The sequence below is a fragment of the Oncorhynchus mykiss genome, chromosome 8 (assembly GCF_013265735.2).
Source record: "Oncorhynchus mykiss isolate Arlee chromosome 8, USDA_OmykA_1.1, whole genome shotgun sequence".
In the NCBI taxonomy this organism is placed as follows: domain Eukaryota; kingdom Metazoa; phylum Chordata; class Actinopteri; order Salmoniformes; family Salmonidae; genus Oncorhynchus; species Oncorhynchus mykiss.
Window position 1 is genome coordinate 3917329 of NC_048572.1, and position 22719 is coordinate 3940047.

General features: G+C 44.5%; 1 protein-coding gene across 3 annotated transcripts in view; it reads right to left on the reverse strand.

The window, feature by feature from the left end:
* LOC110529264 (sorting nexin-17) overlaps positions 1–22719 on the reverse strand; it is a 79518-nt gene that overhangs the window by 37496 nt on the left and 19303 nt on the right. For 2 of the 3 annotated variants that reach the window (XM_036984582.1, XM_036984580.1), the window contains exons 2-3: positions 14770–14844; positions 2789–2906 (exon numbers count right to left, since the gene is read on the reverse strand). In XM_036984582.1, coding sequence (XP_036840477.1) covers positions 2789–2906; positions 14770–14844 — 193 coding nt within the window. The remainder of the gene's footprint in view (positions 1–2788; positions 2907–14769; positions 14845–22719) is intronic. The other variant, XM_036984583.1, reaches the window with a different exon arrangement.

The following is a 22719-nucleotide window of genomic DNA, read 5'->3' on the forward strand; positions in this document are numbered from 1 at the left end:
GAGAAAGTTCAGCGCTGTTGATACTCTCCCTAGGATTGACCGTCCTGCAAAGGTGACTGCAAGAGCACAGTGCAGAATACTCAGTGAGGTTAAGAAGTATCCTAGAGTTTATTTATTTCACCTTTATTGAACCAGGTATTTTGTAAATGACATCGCCGAAGTTGAGGATCGGTCAGGATAGTCAGTTTTGCGGTGTGAGCGAAGGAGGTTTTGTTTGAATAATAGGAAGCTGATTCTAGATTTGATTTTGGATTGGAGATGTTTGATGTGAGTCTGGAAGGAGAGTTTACAGTCTAGCCAGACACCTAGGTATTTGTAGTTGTCCACATATTCTAAGTCAGAACTGTCCAGGGTGGTGATGCTAGTCGGGCGGGCGGGTGCGGGCAGCGAACGGTTGAAAAGCATGCATTTAGTTTTACTAGCGTTTAAGAGCAGTTGGAGGCCACGGTAGATTTGTTGAAATATTATCAATTATTTATTGCAAAAACAACCTGATGATTGATTATAAAAAACATTTGACATGTTTCTACGAACTTTACAAATACTATTTGGAATTTTCATCTGCCCGTCGTGACCTGCCTGTGAATAACTAAACAAAACGTGCCAACAAAAAATGGAGGTTTTCGGATATAAAGAGAATCTTTATTGAACAAAACTAACATTTATTGTGTAACTGGGAGTCTCGTGAGTGCAAACATAAGAAGATCAATTAAACTATGGGAGGACACCACGGAAGATCAATTCATTTTATTGCTTTTCTGACTTTAGTGACCAATCTACTTTGCTGCTAGCTGTTCGTAATGTTTTGTCTGCTGAGAGCTGTCCTCACATAATCGCATGGTCTGCTTTCACCGTAAAGCCTTTTTTAAAATCTGACACGCCAGGTGGATTAACAACAAGCTAAGCTGTGTTTTGCTATATTGCACTTGTGATTTCATGAAAATTAAATATTTTTAGTAATTTAATTTGAATTTGGCGATCTGCAATTCACCGGATGTTGACGAAAATGATCCCGCTAAAGGGATCGGTGCGCCAAGAGGATAACGCAGTGTCTAAAGAAGGGCCAGATGTATACGGAATGGTGTCGTCTGCATAGAGGTGGATCAGAGAATCACCAGCAGCAAGAGAGACATCATTGATATATACAGAGAAAAGAGTCGGCCCGAGAATTGAACCCTGTGGCACCCAGATAGAGACAGGCCCTCCAATTTGACAGACTGAAATCTATCAGAGAAGTAAGTAGTTGGTGAACCAGGCGATGCAGTCATTTGAGAAACCAAGGCTGTTGTCAGCTATAGACTTACAGAAATCTCTGGAACATGCTAACATCTCTGTTGACGAGTCTATGATACGTAAAACACTAAACAAAAATGGTGTTCATGGGAGGACACCACGGAAGAAGCCACTGCTGTCCAAAAGAAAACATTGCTGCACGTCTGAAGTTTACAAAAGAGCACCTAGATGTTCCGCAACGTTTCTGGCAAAATATTCTGTGGACAGATGAAACTACAGTTGAGTTGTTTGGAAGGAACACACAACACTATGTGTGGAGAAAAAAAAAAGTCACAGCACACCAACATCAAAACCTCATCCCAAATGTAAAGTATGGAGGATGGAGCATCATGGTTTGGGGCTGCTTTGCTGCCTCAGGGCCTGGACAGCTTGCTGTCATTGACGAAAAAAAATGTATTCCCAAGTTTAACAAGACATTTTACAGGAAAATGTAAGGCTATCTGTCTGCCAATTGAAGCTCAACAGAAGTTGGGTGATGCAACAGGACAACAACCCAAAACACAGAACTATACTGCCCCTTATTGAGCCGGCTACTGCCTGTTCTACCATACTGCCCCTTATTGAGCCGGCTACTGCCTGTTCTACCATACTGCCCCTTATTGAGCCGGCTACTGCCTGTTCTACCATACTGCCCCTTATTGAGCCGGCTACTGCCTGTTCTACCATACCGCCCCTTATTGAGCCGGCTACTTCCTGTTCTACTATACCGCCCCTTATTGAGCCGGCTACTGCCTGTTCTACCATACCGCCCCTTATTGAGCCGGCTACTGCCTGTTCTACTATTCCGCCCCTTATTGAGCCGGCTACTGCCTGTTCTACTATACTCCCTGTTCTACCATACCGCCCCTTATTGAGCCGGCTACTGCCTGTTCTACTATACTGCCTGTTCTACCATACCGCCCCTTATTGAGCCGGCTACTGCCTGTTCTACCATACCGCCCCTTATTGAGCCGGCTACTGCCTGTTCTACTATACTGCCCCTTATGGAGCCGGCTACTGCCTGTTCTACCATACTGCTTGTTCTACTATACTGCCCCTTATTGAGCCGGCTACTGCCTGTTCTACTATACTGCCCCTTATTGAGCCGGCTACTGCCTGTTCTACCATACTGCCCCTTATTGAGCCGGCTACTGCCTGTTCTACCATACGGCCCCTTATTGAGCCGGCTACTGCCTGTTCTACCATACTGCCCCTTATTGAGCCGGCTACTGCCTGTTCTACTATACTGCCCCTTATTGAGCCGGCTACTGCCTGTTCTCCCATACCCTCCTCCCCATGGGAAAAATGGAGGTCACTTCTAGTTCAATTTAGTCGAGTTAAATTAGATTTGAATGAGAATTTAAACATCCCTGTAGAAAATAAATCACCTTTCTCTGAACAATACTGGAATTGGAATTTTAAATCATCTTCTGAATTAAGTGAATTGGAACTTAAATGAAATGGAGTTGACCCCTAAACGCAAATACAGGGCCCAGAACTGAAAACGTGATCTCACCAGCTTGCATGTATTTCTCCAGCTGTTCTCGTCTCTGCTCCACCTCGGCCGGCGTCAGCGTGAATATCTTCTTTGGGGGGAAAGCGGGTACCACGTTGTTCCCATACTCTTTCTTTATCTGGGAGGAAATTAAAAACATACAAGTTCAAGGTCTGAAACCAAATGGGAAGAAAATGACTAAATATTGAGCATGTTATATTAATCATAATAATAGTTAGAACTACTCTGATACAGATCATATTGTAGCAACCTTTACGGAGAAGTAGTTTTTTTACAACCAAATCTATATTTTTTGGTTTTTAATGGCATGTTATAAAAAGGGTCCAGACTTCTTTTATGTGATTTCACGTTTTTTTTGAGAAACAGCAAATCACTTCCTCATCCTCGTTGTGTACTACGGGGGGCCCTGAAAAAAACACATTAACAAAGATTCCCCCCCAAAAAAAACACCCAAATACGTCCGTTTAGAAACGACAAAGCTCTCAGTATAGTAGCACAGGTTTTTAGATGTTGTACACATGACGACATTGTCATTTCCGAACTGTTTCTGTTTTGTGCGACTCAAGACGTTTCCCACATCCAGCTGTTCCATTCTCCGTGAAGCCTGCTGCTACAGGTAACTGCCAGAATAAAGGAAACACCAACATAAAGTGTCTTAATAGGTTGTTGGGCCACCATGAGCCAGAACAACTTCAATTATTTTGTTGTAAAAAATTTTAAAAAAACTCTTCCTTGAACCGAACACCTTGACAGTCGCTGGACCTGGGTTTGAGTCCCGGGTCGGGGCTGCCCCCAAATTCGCTACACTGGTGTCTGAAGTGGGATGTCGCCCCGTGAGGCCATTGGAGAGGTGTATCCACGTGAGGGACTTGGTATAGAGGAGTGTGTGGAAAAGCTCTCCCAAAAAGGCTGAGGGTAATGTAACAACTTCAACACCTCCTCAAAAAGGTTTGGCTTGACAATCGCTGGACCCAGATTTCAGTCCCAAGATAAAGAAAGAGTATGGGAACAATGTGGTGCCTGCTACAATATCTTTCAATTGTTGGTTACTTAAAAAAAAGTTACATTCTAAACATTTTATTCAGTCTTTATAATAGGAGTAATGGGTTGAGAGGAAAACATGGACACAAAACCGTTCCCCCAGGCCAAAGTTAAGCCGGAAAACATGGATACACAATGGTTCCCACAGGCCAAAGTTAAGCTAGAAAACATGGATACACAATGGTTCCCCCAGGCCAAAGATACGCTAGAAAACATGGATACACAATGGTTCCCCCAGGCCAAAGATACGCTAGAAAACATGGATACACAATGGTTCCCCCAGGCCAAAGATACGCTAGAAAACATGGATACACAATGGTTCCCCCAGGCCAAAGATACGCTAGAAAACATGGATACACAATGGTTCCCCCAGGCCAAAGATACGCTAGAAAACATGGATACACAATGGTTCCCCCAGGCCAAAGATACGCTAGAAAACATGGATACACAATGGTTCCCCCAGGCCAAAGATACGCTAGAAAACATGGATACACAATGGTGCCCCCAGGCCAAAGATACGCTAGAAAACATGGATACACAATGGTTCCCCCAGGCCAAAGTTAAGCTAGAAAACATGGATACACAATGGTTCCCCCAGGCCAAAGTTAAGCTAGAAAACATGGATACACAATGGTTCCCCCAGGCCAAAGATACGCTAGAAAACATGGATACACAATGGTTCCCCCAGGCCAAAGATACGCTAGAAAACATGGATACACAATGGTGCCCCCAGGCCAAAGATACGCTAGAAAACATGGATACACAATGGTTCCCCCAGGCCAAAGTTAAGCTAGAAAACATGGATACACAATGGTGCCCCCAGGCCAAAGTTAAGCTAGAAAACATGGATACACAATGGTTCCCCCAGGCCAAAGATACGCTAGAAAACATGGATACACAATGGTGCCCCCAGGCCAAAGATACGCTAGAAAACATGGATACACAATGGTTCCCCCAGGCCAAAGTTAAGCTAGAAAACATGGATACACAATGGTTCCCCCAGGCCAAAGATACGCTAGAAAACATGGATACACAATGGTGCCCCCAGGCCAAAGATACGCTAGAAAACATGGATACACAATGGTTCCCCCAGGCCAAAGTTAAGCTAGAAAACATGGATACACAATGGTTCCCCCAGGCCAAAGTTAAGCTAGAAAACATGGATACACAATGGTTCCCTCATCTGAAGCTCGTTGGAAAACGTGGTGTAACTTATGAGCAGTCTGAGGATGAATCACAGGTTTATTTCAAACCCAGTCAGTTCGGTAGATATGTGAATAGTTTCCATGTAAAACAGATCCAGACAGCAGACGACTGGTTTCTACTCTGTCTGGCCAGGCTGAGTTGATTTAACTCATTCCTGTTGAACTCAGGGACTTCATCATCAGACGATCTCAGGCTATAAACAAGACGTTTCAACTAAAGCCTCCCGGACCCCCAAGAACCATCTGGTGTTTTAATTCAGATCTGTGTTTTCAAAAAGGACAACATATCGCCGGTGTCCCAAATGGCAGCCGGTTATCTACTTTTAACCAGAGACCTATGGGTCCTAGTGCACTACTACCCTATAGGCCCTGGTCTAACGTAGTGCACTACTACCCCTATAGGCCCTGGTCTAAAGTAGTGCACTACTACCCCTATAGACCCTGGTCTAAAGTAGTGCACTACTACCCTATAGACCCTGGTCTAAAGTAGTGCACTACTACCCCTATAGGCCCTGGTCTAAAGTAGTGCACTACTACCCCTATAGGCCCTGGTCTAAAGTAGTGCACTATAAAAGGGAATAGGTAGTCATTTGGAACTTAATCGTAGTGAAAAGCAGCAGGGTGTTTTTCATTTCCTACGTTAATGTACTGATGGTGTAGAGGAAGAAGCAGACCAGGGTCTCTGTGCTGGATACTCACTCAGTATCCACAGACAGACACACCAGCTACGTCTCAAATGACAACCTCTCTCCTACACAGTGGAATACAACCAGAATGCTATTAGGGGTACAGCCTCTCTCCGACACAGTGGAATACAACCAGAATGCTATTAGGGGTACAACCTCTCTCCTACACAGTGGAATACAACCTCTCTCCTACACAGTGGAATACAACCAGAATGCTATTAGGGGTACAGCCTCTCTCCTACACAGTGGAATACAACCAGAATGCTATTAGATACAACCTCTCTCCGACACAGTGGAATACAACCAGAATGCTATTAGATACAACCTCTCTCCTACACAGTGGAATACAACCAGAATGCTATTAGATACAACCTCTCTCCTACACAGTGGAATACAACCAGAATGCTATTAGATACAACCTCTCTCCGACACAGTGGAATACAACCAGAATGCCATTAGATACAACCTCTCTCCTACACAGTGGAATACAACCAGAATGCTATTAGATACAACCTCTCTCCGACACAGTGGAATACAACCAGAATGCCATTAGATACAACCTCTCTCCGACACAGTGGAATACAACCAGAATGCTATTAGATACAACCTCTCTCCGACACAGTGGAATACAACCAGAATGCTATTAGATACAACCTCTTTCCTACACAGTGGAATACAACCAGAATGCTATTAGATACAACCTCTCTCCGACACAGTGGAATACAACCAGAATGCTATTAGATACAACCTCTCTCCGACACAGTGGAATACAACCAGAATGCTATTAGATACAACCTCTCTCCGACACAGTGGAATACAACCAGAATGCTATTAGATACAACCTCTCTCCTACACAGTGGAATACAACCAGAATGCTATTAGATACAACCTCTCTCCGACACAGTGGAATACAAACAGAATGCCATTAGATACAACCAGAATGCCATTAGATACAACCTCTCTCCTACACAGTGGAATACAACCAGAATGCTATTAGATACAACCTCTCTCCGACACAGTGGAATACAAACAGAATGCTATTAGATACAACCTCTCTCCTACACAGTGGAATACAACCAGAATGCTATTAGATACAACCTCTCTCCTACACAGTGGAATACAACCAGAATGCTATTAGATACAACCTCTCTCCGACACAGTGGAATACAAACAGAATGCTATTAGATACAACCTCTCTCCTACACAGTGGAATACAACCTCTCTCCTACACAGTGGAATACAACCAGAATGCTATTAGATACAACCTCTCTCCGACACAGTGGAATACAAACAGAATGCTATAAGATACAACCTCTCTCCTACACAGTGGAATACAACCTCTCTCCTACACAGTGGAATACAACCAGAATGCCATTAGATACAACCTCTCTCCTACACAGTGGAATACAACCAGAATGCCATTAGATACAACCTCTCTCCTACACAGTGGAATACAACCAGAATGCTATTAGATACAACCTCTCTCCTACACAGTGGAATACAACCAGAATGCTATTAGATACAACCTCTCTCCGACACAGTGGAATACAACCAGAATGCCATTAGATACAACCTCTCTCCGACACAGTGGAATACAACCAGAATGCCATTAGATACAACCTCTCTCCGACACAGTGGAATACAACCAGAATGCTATTAGATACAACCTCTCTCCGACACAGTGGAATACAACCAGAATGCTATTAGATACAACCTCTCTCCGACACAGTGGAATACAACCAGAATGCTATTAGATACAACCTCTCTCCTACACAGTGGAATACAACCAGAATGCTATTAGATACAACCTCTCTCCGACACAGTGGAATACAACCAGAATGCCATTAGATACAACCTCTCTCCGACACAGTGGAATACAACCAGAATGCTATTAGATACAACCTCTCTCCGACACAGTGGAATACAACCAGAATGCTATTAGATACAACCTCTCTCCGACACAGTGGAATACAACCAGAATGCTATTAGATACAACCTCTCTCCTACACAGTGGAATACAACCAGAATGCTATTAGATACAACCTCTCTCCTACACAGTGGAATACAACCAGAATGCTATTAGATACAACCTCTCTCCGACACAGTGGAATACAACCAGAATGCCATTAGATACAACCTCTCTCCTACACAGTGGAATACAAACAGAATGCCATTAGATACAACCAGAATGCCATTAGATACAACCTCTCTCCTACACAGTGGAATACAACCAGAATGCTATTAGATACAACCTCTCTCCGACACAGTGGAATACAAACAGAATGCTATTAGATACAACCTCTCTCCTACACAGTGGAATACAACCAGAATGCTATTAGATACAACCTCTCTCCTACACAGTGGAATACAACCAGAATGCTATTAGATACAACCTCTCTCCGACACAGTGGAATACAACCAGAATGCTATTAGATACAACCTCTCTCCTACACAGTGGAATACAACCAGAATGCTATAAGATACAACCTCTCTCCGACACAGTGGAATACAACCAGAATGCTATTAGATACAACCTCTCTCCGACACAGTGGAATACAACCAGAATGCTATTAGATACAACCTCTCTCCGACACAGTGGAATACAAACAGAATGCTATAAGATACAACCTCTCTCCTACACAGTGGAATACAACCTCTCTCCTACACAGTGGAATACAACCAGAATGCCATTAGATACAACCTCTCTCCTACACAGTGGAATACAACCAGAATGCTATTAGATACAACCTCTCTCCGACACAGTGGAATACAACCAGAATGCTATTAGATACAACCTCTCTCCTACACAGTGGAATACAACCAGAATGCTATTAGATACAACCTCTCTCCGACACAGTGGAATACAACCAGAATGCCATTAGATACAACCTCTCTCCTACACAGTGGAATACAACCAGAATGCTATTAGATACAACCTCTCTCCTACACAGTGGAATACAACCTCTCTCCTACACAGTGGAATACAACCAGAATGCTATTAGATACAACCTCTCTCCTACACAGTGGAATACAACCAGAATGCTATTAGATACAACCTCTCTCCTACACAGTGGAATACAACCAGAATGCTATTAGATACAACCTCTCTCCGACACAGTGGAATACAACCAGAATGCTATTAGATACAACCTCTCTCCTACACAGTGGAATACAACCAGAATGCTATTAGATACAACCTCTCTCCGACACAGTGGAATACAACCAGAATGCCATTAGATACAACCTCTCTCCGACACAGTGGAATACAACCAGAATGCTATTAGATACAACCTCTCTCCGACACAGTGGAATACAACCAGAATGCTATTAGATACAACCTCTCTCCGACACAGTGGAATACAACCAGAATGCTATTAGATACAACCTCTCTCCTACACAGTGGAATACAACCAGAATGCTATTAGATACAACCTCTCTCCGACACAGTGGAATACAAACAGAATGCCATTAGATACAACCAGAATGCCATTAGATACAACCTCTCTCCTACACAGTGGAATACAACCAGAATGCTATTAGATACAACCTCTCTCCGACACAGTGGAATACAAACAGAATGCTATTAGATACAACCTCTCTCCTACACAGTGGAATACAACCAGAATGCTATTAGATACAACCTCTCTCCTACACAGTGGAATACAACCAGAATGCTATTAGATACAACCTCTCTCCGACACAGTGGAATACAACCAGAATGCTATTAGATACAACCTCTCTCCTACACAGTGGAATACAACCAGAATGCTATAAGATACAACCTCTCTCCGACACAGTGGAATACAACCAGAATGCTATTAGATACAACCTCTCTCCGACACAGTGGAATACAACCAGAATGCTATTAGATACAACCTCTCTCCGACACAGTGGAATACAAACAGAATGCTATAAGATACAACCTCTCTCCTACACAGTGGAATACAACCTCTCTCCTACACAGTGGAATACAACCAGAATGCCATTAGATACAACCTCTCTCCTACACAGTGGAATACAACCAGAATGCTATTAGATACAACCTCTCTCCGACACAGTGGAATACAACCAGAATGCTATTAGATACAACCTCTCTCCTACACAGTGGAATACAACCAGAATGCTATTAGATACAACCTCTCTCCGACACAGTGGAATACAACCAGAATGCCATTAGATACAACCTCTCTCCTACACAGTGGAATACAACCAGAATGCTATTAGATACAACCTCTCTCCTACACAGTGGAATACAACCTCTCTCCTACACAGTGGAATACAACCAGAATGCTATTAGATACAACCTCTCTCCTACACAGTGGAATACAACCAGAATGCTATTAGATACAACCTCTCTCCTACACAGTGGAATACAACCAGAATGCTATTAGATACAACCTCTCTCCGACACAGTGGAATACAACCAGAATGCTATTAGATACAACCTCTCTCCTACACAGTGGAATACAACCAGAATGCTATTAGATACAACCTCTCTCCGACACAGTGGAATACAACCAGAATGCCATTAGATACAACCTCTCTCCGACACAGTGGAATACAACCAGAATGCTATTAGATACAACCTCTCTCCGACACAGTGGAATACAACCAGAATGCTATTAGATACAACCTCTCTCCGACACAGTGGAATACAACCAGAATGCTATTAGATACAACCTCTCTCCTACACAGTGGAATACAACCAGAATGCTATTAGATACAACCTCTCTCCGACACAGTGGAATACAAACAGAATGCCATTAGATACAACCAGAATGCCATTAGATACAACCTCTCTCCTACACAGTGGAATACAACCAGAATGCTATTAGATACAACCTCTCTCCGACACAGTGGAATACAAACAGAATGCTATTAGATACAACCTCTCTCCTACACAGTGGAATACAACCAGAATGCTATTAGATACAACCTCTCTCCTACACAGTGGAATACAACCAGAATGCTATTAGATACAACCTCTCTCCGACACAGTGGAATACAACCAGAATGCTATTAGATACAACCTCTCTCCTACACAGTGGAATACAACCAGAATGCTATTAGATACAACCTCTCTCCGACACAGTGGAATACAACCAGAATGCTATAAGATACAACCTCTCTCCGACACAGTGGAATACAACCAGAATGCTATTAGATACAACCTCTCTCCGACACAGTGGAATACAACCAGAATGCTATTAGATACAACCTCTCTCCGACACAGTGGAATACAAACAGAATGCTATAAGATACAACCTCTCTCCTACACAGTGGAATACAACCTCTCTCCTACACAGTGGAATACAACCAGAATGCCATTAGATACAACCTCTCTCCTACACAGTGGAATACAACCAGAATGCTATTAGATACAACCTCTCTCCGACACAGTGGAATACAACCAGAATGCTATTAGATACAACCTCTCTCCGACACAGTGGAATACAACCAGAATGCTATTAGATACAACCTCTCTCCGACACAGTGGAATACAACCAGAATGCTATTAAATACAACCTCTCTCCGACACAGTGGAATACAACCAGAATGCTATTAGATACAACCTCTCTCCTACACAGTGGAATACAACCTCTCTCCTACACAGTGGAATACAACCAGAATGCTATTAGATACAACCTCTCTCCTACACAGTGGAATACAACCAGAATGCTATTAGATACAACCTCTCTCCTACACAGTGGAATACAACCAGAATGCTATTAGATACAACCTCTCTCCTACACAGTGGAATACAACCAGAATGCTATTAGATACAACCTCTCTCCTACACAGTGGAATACAACCAGAATGCTATTAGATACAACCTCTCTCCGACACAGTGGAATACAACCAGAATGCTATTAGATACAACCTCTCTCCTACACAGTGGAATACAACCAGAATGCTATTAGATACAACCTCTCTCCGACACAGTGGAATACAACCAGAATGCCATTAGATACAACCTCTCTCCTACACAGTGGAATACAACCAGAATGCTATTAGATACAACCTCTCTCCGACACAGTGGAATACAACCAGAATGCTATTAGATACAACCTCTCTCCGACACAGTGGAATACAACCAGAATGCCATTAGATACAACCTCTCTCCGACACAGTGGAATACAACCAGAATGCTATTAGATACAACCTCTCTCCGACACAGTGGAATACAACCAGAATGCCATTAGATACAACCTCTCTCCGACACAGTGGAATACAACCAGAATGCTATTAGATACAACCTCTCTCCTACACAGTGGAATACAAACAGAATGCTATTAGATACAACCTCTGTGACAGATTAGAATTATTGTCCCTCTAAGAATGTAGATGAAGCTACAAAGTCCCACGGGCTTTCTGCTCAGCTGTCACTACCAATAACACTCCATTTTACATCCACTTCCAGTAGTTTCGCCAGCACCTGTAAGAACATTCCCTGAGGAAAGGGGTTTGTGTTCATGGGTTTACAGTTACTGCACCGTGACTACACTACAGATGAAGCTGGGTAAACTATAAGGGCTGGCATAGACACAGAAGTCACTGTTATTCAAGTCACAAGGTCTGAGTCTCGAGTCCCCAGTAGAACAGGTCGAGTCTCGAGTAGAACAGGTCGAGTCCCCAGTAGAACAGGTCGAGTCCCCAGTAGAACAGGTCGAGTCCCCAGTAGAACAGGTCGAGTCCCCAGTAGAACAGGTCGAGTCCCCAGTAGAACAGGTCGAGTCCCCAGTAGAACAGGTCGAGTCCCCAGTCGAGTCCCCAGTAGAACAGGTCGAGTCCCCAGTAGAACAGGTCGAGTCCCCAGTAGAACAGGTCGAGTCCCCAGTAGAACAGGTCGAGTCCCCAGTCGAGTCCCCAGTAGAACAGGTCGAGTCCCCAGTAGAACAGGTCGAGTCCCCAGTAGAACAGGTCGAGTCCCCAGTAGAACAGGTCGAGTCCCCAGTCGAGTCCCCAGTAGAACAGGTCGAGTCCCCAGTAGAACAGGTCGAGTCCCCAGTAGAACAGGTCGAGTCTCGAGTCGAGTCCAAGTCATGTATTCTAAGAGCAAGTCAAGTCTCAAGTTATGTTGACATACCAAAAGACCAGTAGGGTCTATGCTAGTAATTGTTGCTTGATTCTGCTGGTGAGCAAAGTAAACAGCTCATATTCCTGATCACCAATTTGTTTTGAAGCTGCACATAATGCCTTCGGAAAGTATTCAGCCTTTTCCCACATTTTGTTACGTTACAGCCTTATTCTAAAATAGATTAAATAAAACAATTTCCTCAGCAATCTACACGCAATACCCCATAATGACATCACAATACCCCATAATGACATCACAATACCCCATAATGACATCACAATACCCCATAATGACATCACAATACCTCAAAATGACATCACAATACCCCATAATGACATCACAATACCCCATAATGACATCACAATACCTCATAATGACATCACAATACCTCAAAATGACATCACAATACCCCATAATGACATCACAATACCTCATAATGACATCACAATACCTCAAAATGACATCACAATACCTCAAAATGACAAAGCGATCAGGTTTTTAGAAATGTTTGCAAATTATTTTTTATTTTATTTTTTTAAATACCTTATTTACAAAAAGTATTCAAACCCTTTGCTATGGTACTCAAAATTGCACTCAGGTGCATCCTGTTTCCATTGATTATCTTTGAGATGTTTCTACAACTTGATTGGAGTCCACCTGTGGTAAATTCAATTGATTGGACATGATTTGGAAAGGCACACACCTGTCTATATAAGGTCCCACAGTTGACAGTGCATGTCAGATCAAAAACCAAGCCATGAGGTGGAAGGAATTGTGCAAAGAGCTCTGAGACAGGATTGTGTCGAGGCACAGATCTGGGGAAGGGTACCAAAACATTTCTCCAGCATTGAAGGTCGCCAAGAACACAGTGGCATCCATCATTCTTAAATTGATTAAGTTTTGGAACAACCAAGACTCTTCCTAGAGCTGGCCACCTGGCCAAACTGAGCAATCGGGGGAGAAGGGCCTTGGTCAGGGAGGTGACCAAGAACCCGATGGTCCCTCTGACGGAGCTCTAGAGTTCCTCTGTGGAGATGGTTGTCCTTCTGGAAGGTTCTCCCATCTCTGCAGCAACCCACCAATCAGACCTTTATGGTAGTGGCCAGACGGAAGCCACTCCTCAGTAAAAGGCACATGACAGCCCGCTTGGGAGTTTTCCAAAAGCCACCTAAAGACTTTCAGACCATAAACTCAGACTCTGGTCTGATGAAACCAAGATTGAAATATTTGGCCTGAATGCTAAGCGTATCTTCTGGAAGAAACCTGGCACCATCCCTACGGTGAAGCATGGTGGTGGCAGCATCCCTACGGTGAAGCATGGTGGTGGCAGCATTATGCTGTGGGGATGTTTTTCAGCGGCAGGGACTGGGAGACTAGTCAGGATCGAGGGAAAGATGAACGAAGCAAAATACAGAGATATCCTTGATGAAAAGTGCTCTGGAGCAGGTTAGGACCTCCGACTGGGGCAAAGGTTCCCCTTGCAACAGGACAACGACCCTAAGCACACAGCCAAGACAATGCAGGAGTGGCTTCGGGACAAGTCTCTGAATGTCCTTGAGTGGCCCAGCCAGAGCCCGGACTTGAACCCGATCAAACATCTCTGGAGAGAACTGAAAATAGCTGTGCAGCGACACTCTCCATCCCAACTGACAAAGCTTGAGAGGATCTGCAGAGAAGAATGGGAGAAACTCCCCAAATACAGGTGTGCCAAGCTTGTAGCGTCATACCCAAGACTTTAATCTCTGCCAAAGGAGCTTCAACAAAGTACTGAGTAAAGGGTCTGAATACTTATGTATATGTGATTTCAGGTTGTTTTTGTGAAAAAAGTTCTACAAATCTGTTTTTTTGCTTTGTCACTATGGGTATTGGGTAAATTGAGGAGAAATATATTTTAACGTAGATATACATTTGTTTTTAAGTCAAGGGGTCTGAATACTTTCTGAATGCAATGCATGTATGTTGCCGTCTTACCTGTTGGTGTAGGCCGAGCAGCTGGCTATAGCGTACCTGACAGTGCAGAACACTATTCACATGGATGTTGAATGCCTGTCGAAGAGATGAGAATAGATTCTTTACTGAGCACTTCTCTCTAGCATATAGGCTTCACTTAGCAGTAAGATAATTTTTAAAAAAAATCAACGTCATTCTATTCATTTTTTGAAAATACATTTTAAAATTAGTCTTGTGTTTCTTAGGACCTGCCTAAAAAATAAATTAAGAATTCATTATTTTGCGAGGGTGTAGCCTATATCCAATGGATTTGTTAAAATAAACGGCATGTGAATGGGAGATGGGGAAAACGGACTGTATGACTTGGGCTCTAAAAACCAGATTATATTTTATTTTGCAACACACTGTGAGGTCTGTCTAAAAGGGTATTATTTATTATTATTTATTTAGTGCTACTCGGCTCACACGGTCTTCAATTTGCATCACGGAAACTAGGGAGCTTCCCGAAATGGCACCCTATTACAGAGGCGTCAAAGCTGGGAACCGAGACACTGAAGAACAACTTCTACCTCAAGGCCATCAGACTGTTAAAACAGCCATCACTAACTCAGAGAGACTGAAAAACAGCTTCTATCTCAAGGCCCTTAGACTGATAAACAGCTTCTATCTCAAGGCCCACCAGACTGTTAAACAGCTTCTATCTCAAGGCCATCAGACTGTTAAACAGCTTCTATCTCAAGGCCCACCAGACTGTTAAACAGCTTCTATCTCAAGGCCATCAGACTGTTAAACAGCTTCTATCTCAAGGCCCACCAGACTGTTAAACAGCTTCTATCTCAAGGCCATCAGACTGTTAAACAGCTTCTATCTCAAGGCCATCAGACTGTTAAACAGCTTCTATCTCAAGGCCATCAGACTGTTAAACAGCTTCTATCTCAAGGCCCTCAGACTGTTAAACAGCTTCTATCTCAAGGCCCTCAGACTGGTCAACAGCTTCTATCTCAAGGCCCCCAGACTGGTCAACAGCTTCTATCTCAAGGCCCTCAGACTGTTAAACAGCTTCTGTCTCAAGGCCATCAGACTGTTAAACAGCTTCTATCTCAAGGCCCTCAGACTGTTAAACAGCTTCTATCTCAAGGCCATCAGACTGTTAAACAGCTTCTATCTCAAGGCCCACCAGACTGTTAAACAGCTTCTATCTCAAGGCCATCAGACTGTTAAACAGCTTCTATCTCAAGGCCATCAGACTGTTAAACAGCTTCTATCTCAAGGCCATCAGACTGTTAAACAGCTTCTATCTCAAGGCCCTCAGACTGTTAAACAGCTTCTATCTCAAGGCCCTCAGACTGGTCAACAGCTTCTATCTCAAGGCCCCCAGACTGGTCAACAGCTTCTATCTCAAGGCCCTCAGACTGTTAAACAGCTTCTGTCTCAAGGCCATCAGACTGTTAAACAGCTTCTATCTCAAGGCCCTCAGACTGTTAAACAGCTTCTATCTCAAGGCCATCAGACTGTTAAACAGCTTCTATCTCAAGGCCATCAGACTGTTAAACAGCCATCACTAACTCAGAGAGGCTGCTGCCTACATGGAGACCCGATCACTGGACACTAACAAACTAGTCACTTTAAAACAATGCCACTCTAAATGTTTTGCATATCTTACATTACTCATCTCATATACTGTATTTTATTCCATCTACTGCACCTTGCCTATGCCGCTCGGCCATCTCTCATCCATATACTCATATGTGCATATTATCATCCACCCCTTTAGATTTGTGTGTATTAGGTAGCTGTTGTGGAATTGTTATATTACTTGTTAGATATTACTGCACTGTCGAACTAGAAACACTTGCATTAACATCTGCTAACCATGTGACCATTAACATCTGCTAACCATGTGACCAATAACATCTGCTAACCATGTGACCATTAACATCTGCTAACCATGTGACCATTAACATCTGCTAACCATGTGACCATTAACATCTGCTAACCATGTGACCATTAACATCTGCTAACCATGTGACCATTAACATCTGCTAACCATGTGACCATTAACATCTGCTAACCATGTGACCATTAACATCTGCTAACCATGTGACCATTAACATCTGCTAACCATGTGACCATTAACATCTGCTAACCATGTGACCAATAACATCTGATAACCATGTGACCAATAACATTTGATTTGATTTAGTGCACTACTTTAGAGCAGGGCACTACTATAGACCAGGGTCCTATTACCTATGTAGTGCACTACTATAGACCAGAGCCATATTCCCTATATAGTTCACTACTTTAGACCAGAGCCCTATTCCCTATATAGTGGTACTACTATAGACCAGAGCCCTATTCCCTATATAGTGCACTACTATAGACCAGAGCACCATTCCCTATATAGTGTACTACTATAGACCAGAGCCCTATTCCCTATATAGTGCACTACTATAGACCAGAGCACCATTCCCTATATAGTGCACTACTTTAGAACAGGGCCCTATTCCCTATATAGTGCACTACTTTAGACCAGGACCCATAGAGTTATCATTAATTATAGCAGGGCTATCCAGTATGTGGAATAGGGTGCCATGTCAGACACAGTGTAGATTCATTAAGTGTTGCTCTGCTCTGGGAATACATTGCACAGGGTAACCCAAACCTTTCACACACAGATGTTTTTTGTATTGATGCAGTGGACACAATAACACACTGTTAGGGATATAAAGTAATGAATGAGTGTAACACAACCTGAAGTTAACTTGTTGGCTCAACTTCCCTGTTTGTTTTGACAAGAGCTACCAGGCTCCTCCTACGCAACAGTAATGTTTGGAATCAACAAAAGCCAATCAGTGGTGTCAGATGTAGCGCCCAATCACAGGCAAAGCGAACATGAACCACTGTTTTCCATTGTGAAAGGCTTCATTAAAATTACATTTCTTCTTGGAACACTGAGGTGTTTGGTATGATAAAAACACACAGCCAACCCCAGTCTTCCCTCTTCTTCTCAGACACACAGCCAACCCCAGTCTTCCCTCTTCTTCTCAGACACACAGCCAACCCAGTCTTCCCTCTCCTCAACAGACACACAGCCAACCCAGTCTTCCCTCTCCTCAACAGACACACAGCCAACCCTGTCTTCCCTCTTCTCAGACACACAGCCAACCCCAGTCTTCCCTCTCCTCAGACCCACAGCCAACCCCAGTCTTCCCTCTCCTCAACAGACACACAGCCAACCCCAGTCTTCCCTCTCCTCAACAGACACACAGCCAACGCCCGTCTTCCCTCTCATCAGACACACAGCCAACCCCAGTCTTCCCTCTCCTCAAAGGACACACAGCCAACCCCAGTCTTCCCTCTCCTCAACAGACACACAGCCAACCCTGTCTTCCCTCTCCTCAGACCCACAGCCAACCCCAGTCTTCCCTCTCCTCAAAGGACACACAGCCAACCCCAGTCTTCCCTCTCCTCAACAGACACACAGCCAACCCAGTCTTCCCTCTCCTCAACAGACCCACAGCCAACCCCAGTCTTCCCTCTCCTCAACAGACCCACAGCCAACCCTAGTCTTCCCTCTCCTCAACAGACCCACAGCCAACCCCAGTCTTCCCTCTCCTCAACAGACACACAGCCAACCCCCGTCTTCCCTCTCCTCAACAGACCCACAGCCAACCCCAGTCTTCCCTCTCCTCAACAGACCCACAGCCAACCCAGTCTTCCCTCTCCTCAACAGACCCACAGCCAACCAGTCTTCCCTCTCCTCAACAGACACACAGCCAACCCCTGTCTTCCCTCTCCTCAGACCCACAGCCAACCCCAGTCTTCCCTCTCCTCAACAGACACACAGCCAACCCCAGTCTTCCCTCTCCTCAACAGACACACAGCCAACCTCAGTCTTCCCTCTCCTCAACAGACACACAGCCAACCCCCGTCTTCCCTCTCAACAGACCCACAGCCAACCCCAGTCTTCCCTCTCCTCAACAGACACACAGCCAACCCCAGTCTTCCCTCTCCTCAACAGACACACAGCCAACCCCAGTCTTCCCTCTCCTCAACAGACACACAGCCAACCCCAGTCTTCCCTCTCCTCAACAGACCCACAGCCAACCCCAGTCTTCCCTCTCCTCAACAGACCCACAGCCAACCCCAGTCTTCCCTCTCCTCAACAGACCCACAGCCAACCCCAGTCTTCCCTCTCCTCAACAGACCCACAGCCAACCCCAGTCTTCCCTCTCCTCAACAGACCCACAGCCAACCCCAGTCTTCCCTCTCCTCAACAGACCCACAGCCAACCCCAGTCTTCCCTCTCCTCAACAGACCCACAGCCAACCCCAGTCTTCCCTCTCCTCAACAGACCCACAGCCAACCCCAGTCTTCCCTCTCCTCAACAGACCCACAGCCAACCCCAGTCTTCCCTCTCCTCAACAGACCCACAGCCAACCCCAGTCTTCCCTCTCCTCAACAGACACACAGCCAACCCCAGTCTTCCCTCTCCTCAACAGACCCACAGCCAACCCCAGTCTTCCCTCTCCTCAACAGACACACAGCCAACCCCAGTCTTCCCTCTCCTCAACAGACCCACAGCCAACCCCAGTCTTCCCTCTCCTCAACAGACACACAGCCAACCCCAGTCTTCCCTCTCCTCAACAGACCCACAGCCAACCCCAGTCTTCCCTCTCCTCAACAGACACACAGCCAACCCCAGTCTTCCCTCTCCTCAACAGACCCACAGCCAACCCCAGTCTTCCCTCTCCTCAACAGACACACAGCCAACCCCAGTCTTCCCTCTCCTCAACAGACCCACAGCCAACGCCCGTCTCCCTTAATTACGTTGAAGGGCTTTATTGGTGTGGGAAACATGTTTACAATGCCAAAGCAAGTTAAATAGATCAAACAAAAAGTGAAATAAACAGTAAACATTGCACTCACAAAAGTACCAAAAGAATAAAGACATTTCAAATGAACTATTTTCACATCATATGACAAGTACAAAAGAGAAAGTATAAAAACATAAATATGGGTTGTATTTACGACGGTGTTTGTTCTTCACTGGTTGACCTTTTCTTCTGGCATCAGGTCACACATCGTGCTGCTGTGATGGCACACCGTGGTATTTCACCCAGGAGATACGGGAGTCGGGTTTGTTTTTTGGTTGTTTTCTAATTCTTTGTGGATCTGTGTAATCTGAGGGAAATATATGTCTCTCTAATATGGTCATACATTTGGCAAGAGGTTAGGAAGTGCAGCTCAGTTTCCACCTCCTTTTGTGGGCAGTGTGCACATAGGCTGTCTTCTGAGAGCCAGGTCTGCCTCTCCCTCTCTCTCCCCCCTCAACTGTTTTACAGCCAGCAATGGACCCCTAAGCCTAACAGATTAAACTGTTTTACAGCCAGCAATGGACCCCTAAGCCTAACAGATTAAACTGTTTTACAGCCAGCAATGGACCCCTAAGCCTAACAGATTAAACTGTTTTACAGCCAGCAATGGACCCCTAAGCCTAACAGATTAAACTGTTTTACAGCCAGCAATGGACCCCTAAACCTAACAGATTAAACTGTTTTACAGCCAGCAATGGACCCCTAAGCCTAACAGATTAAACTGTTTTACAGCCAGCAATGGACCCCTAAGCCTAACAGATTAAACTGTTTTACAGCCAGCAATGGACCCCTAAGCCTAACAGATTAAACTGTTTTACAGCCAGCAATGGACCCCTAAACCTAACAGATTAAACTGTTTTACAGCCAGCAATGGACCCCTAGGCCTAACAGATTAAACTGTTTTACAGCCAGCAATGGACCCCTAAGCCTAACAGATTAAACTGTTTTACAGCCAGCAATGGACCCCTAAACCTAACAGATTAAACTGTTTTACAGCCAGCAATGGACCCCTAAACCTAACAGATTAAACTGTTTTACAGCCAGCAATGGACCCCTAGGCCTAACAGATTAAACTGTTTTACAGCCAGCAATGGACCCCTAAGCCTAACAGATTAAACTGTTTTACAGCCAGCAATGGACCCCTAGGCCTAACAGATTAAACTGTTTTACAGCCAGCAATGGACCCCTAAACCTAACAGATTAAACTGTTTTACAGCCAGCAATGGACCCCTAAACCTAACAGATTAAACTGTTTTACAGCCAGCAATGGACCCCTAAACCTAACAGATTAAACTGTTTTACAGCCAGCAATGGACCCCTAAGCCTAACAGATTAAACTGTTTTACAGCCAGCAATGGACCCCTAAACCTAACAGATTAAACTGTTTTTGTAGGAGGAAATCAGTGTTCTGTCCAAGAGTTCAACACCTCACCAACTTGTTATGACACAATCTTGCATCAGCCCCACTTTAAAAATCAGTCATAGATATTATCTATGTTTCTTATTAATACAAAATATCACAAGAATGCGTTACAGAGTTGCAGACAAAAACATCTGGCAATGTGTCAATTCAACAACAGTCCAGAACTACTGTATACTGTGTAGAACATGACAACAGACTTCTGTGACCTCAGGGGAAGTGACTTCAAGTTTGACTTCAGTCTGCCTGGTTATCTAAATAAATTTGTTCTATTGATGGCCTTGAGGGACCTGGAACTGCCTGTCTGTCTTCAGAAAGCATCCGTTCTAGGCCCAGACCGTCTCCAGAAAGCATCCGTTCTAGGCCCAGATCGTCTCCAGAAAGCATCCGTTCTAGGCCCAGATCGTCTCCAGAAAGCATCCGTTCTAGGCCCAGATCGTCTCCAGAAAGCATCCGTTCTAGGCCCAGACCATCTCCAGAAAGCATCCGTTCAGGCCCAGACCGTCTTCAGAAAGCATCCGTTCAGACCCAGACCGTCTTCAGAAAGCATCCGTTCTAGGCCCAGACGTTTTCAGAAAGCATCCGTTCTAGGCCCAGACCGTCTTCAGGAAGCATCTCATCTAGGCCCAGACCGTCTTCAGAAAGCATCTCATCTAGGCCCAGACCGTCTTCAGGAAGCATCTCATCTAGGCCTAGACTGTTTTCAGAAAGCATCTCATCTAGGCCTAGACTGTCTTCAGAAAGCATCTCGTATAGGCCTAGACTGTCTTCAGAAAGCAGATGATCTAGGCCTAGACCGTCTTCAGAAAGCATCAATTCTAGGCCTAGACCGTCTCCAGAAAGCATCCGTTCTAGGCCTAGACTGTCTTCAGAAAGCAGATGATCTAGGCCTAGACTGTCTTCAGAAAGCAGATGATCTAGGCCTAGACTGTCTTCAGAAAGCATCTCGTATAGGCCTAGACTGTCTTCAGAAAGCAGGTGATCTAGGCCTAGACTGTCTTCAGAAAGCATCTCCTATAGGCCTAGACTGTCTTCAGAAAGCATCTCGTATAGACCTTGAATGTCTTCAGAAAGCATCTCGTATAGGCCTAGAATGTCTTCAGAAAGCATCTCGTATAGGCCTAGACTGTATTCAGAAAGCATCTCGTATAGGCCTAGACTGTCTTCAGAAAGCATCTCGTATAGGCCTAGACGGTCTTCAGAAAGCATCTCGTATAGGCCTAGACTGTCTTCAGAAAGCATCTCGTATAGGCCTAGACTGTCTTCAGAAAGCAGATGATCTAGGCCTAGACAAGGTTGGGAAAATCTAAACATGGCAGTGTTCGCCTTAGCAATCTCACTGGAATAAAGACCTCCTCCATTCCTGTCATTATAGAAAGAGATTGTGAAATCTCACATCTCAAAATAGGGCTACTTAAAGGCAGTTATAGTCAATGAACTAATCACTGATCACCTTGATGTGATCGGCCTGACTGAAACATGGCTTAAGCATGATGAATTTACTGTGTAAATGAGGCCTCTCCTCCTGGCTACACTAGTGACCAAATCCCCAGCACATCCCGCGGAGGTGTTGCTAATGTAACAGTTTAACTTTCGTCCCTCTCCTCGCCCCAACCTGGGCTCGAACCAGGGACCCTCTGCACACATCAACAGTCACCCTCGAAGCATCGT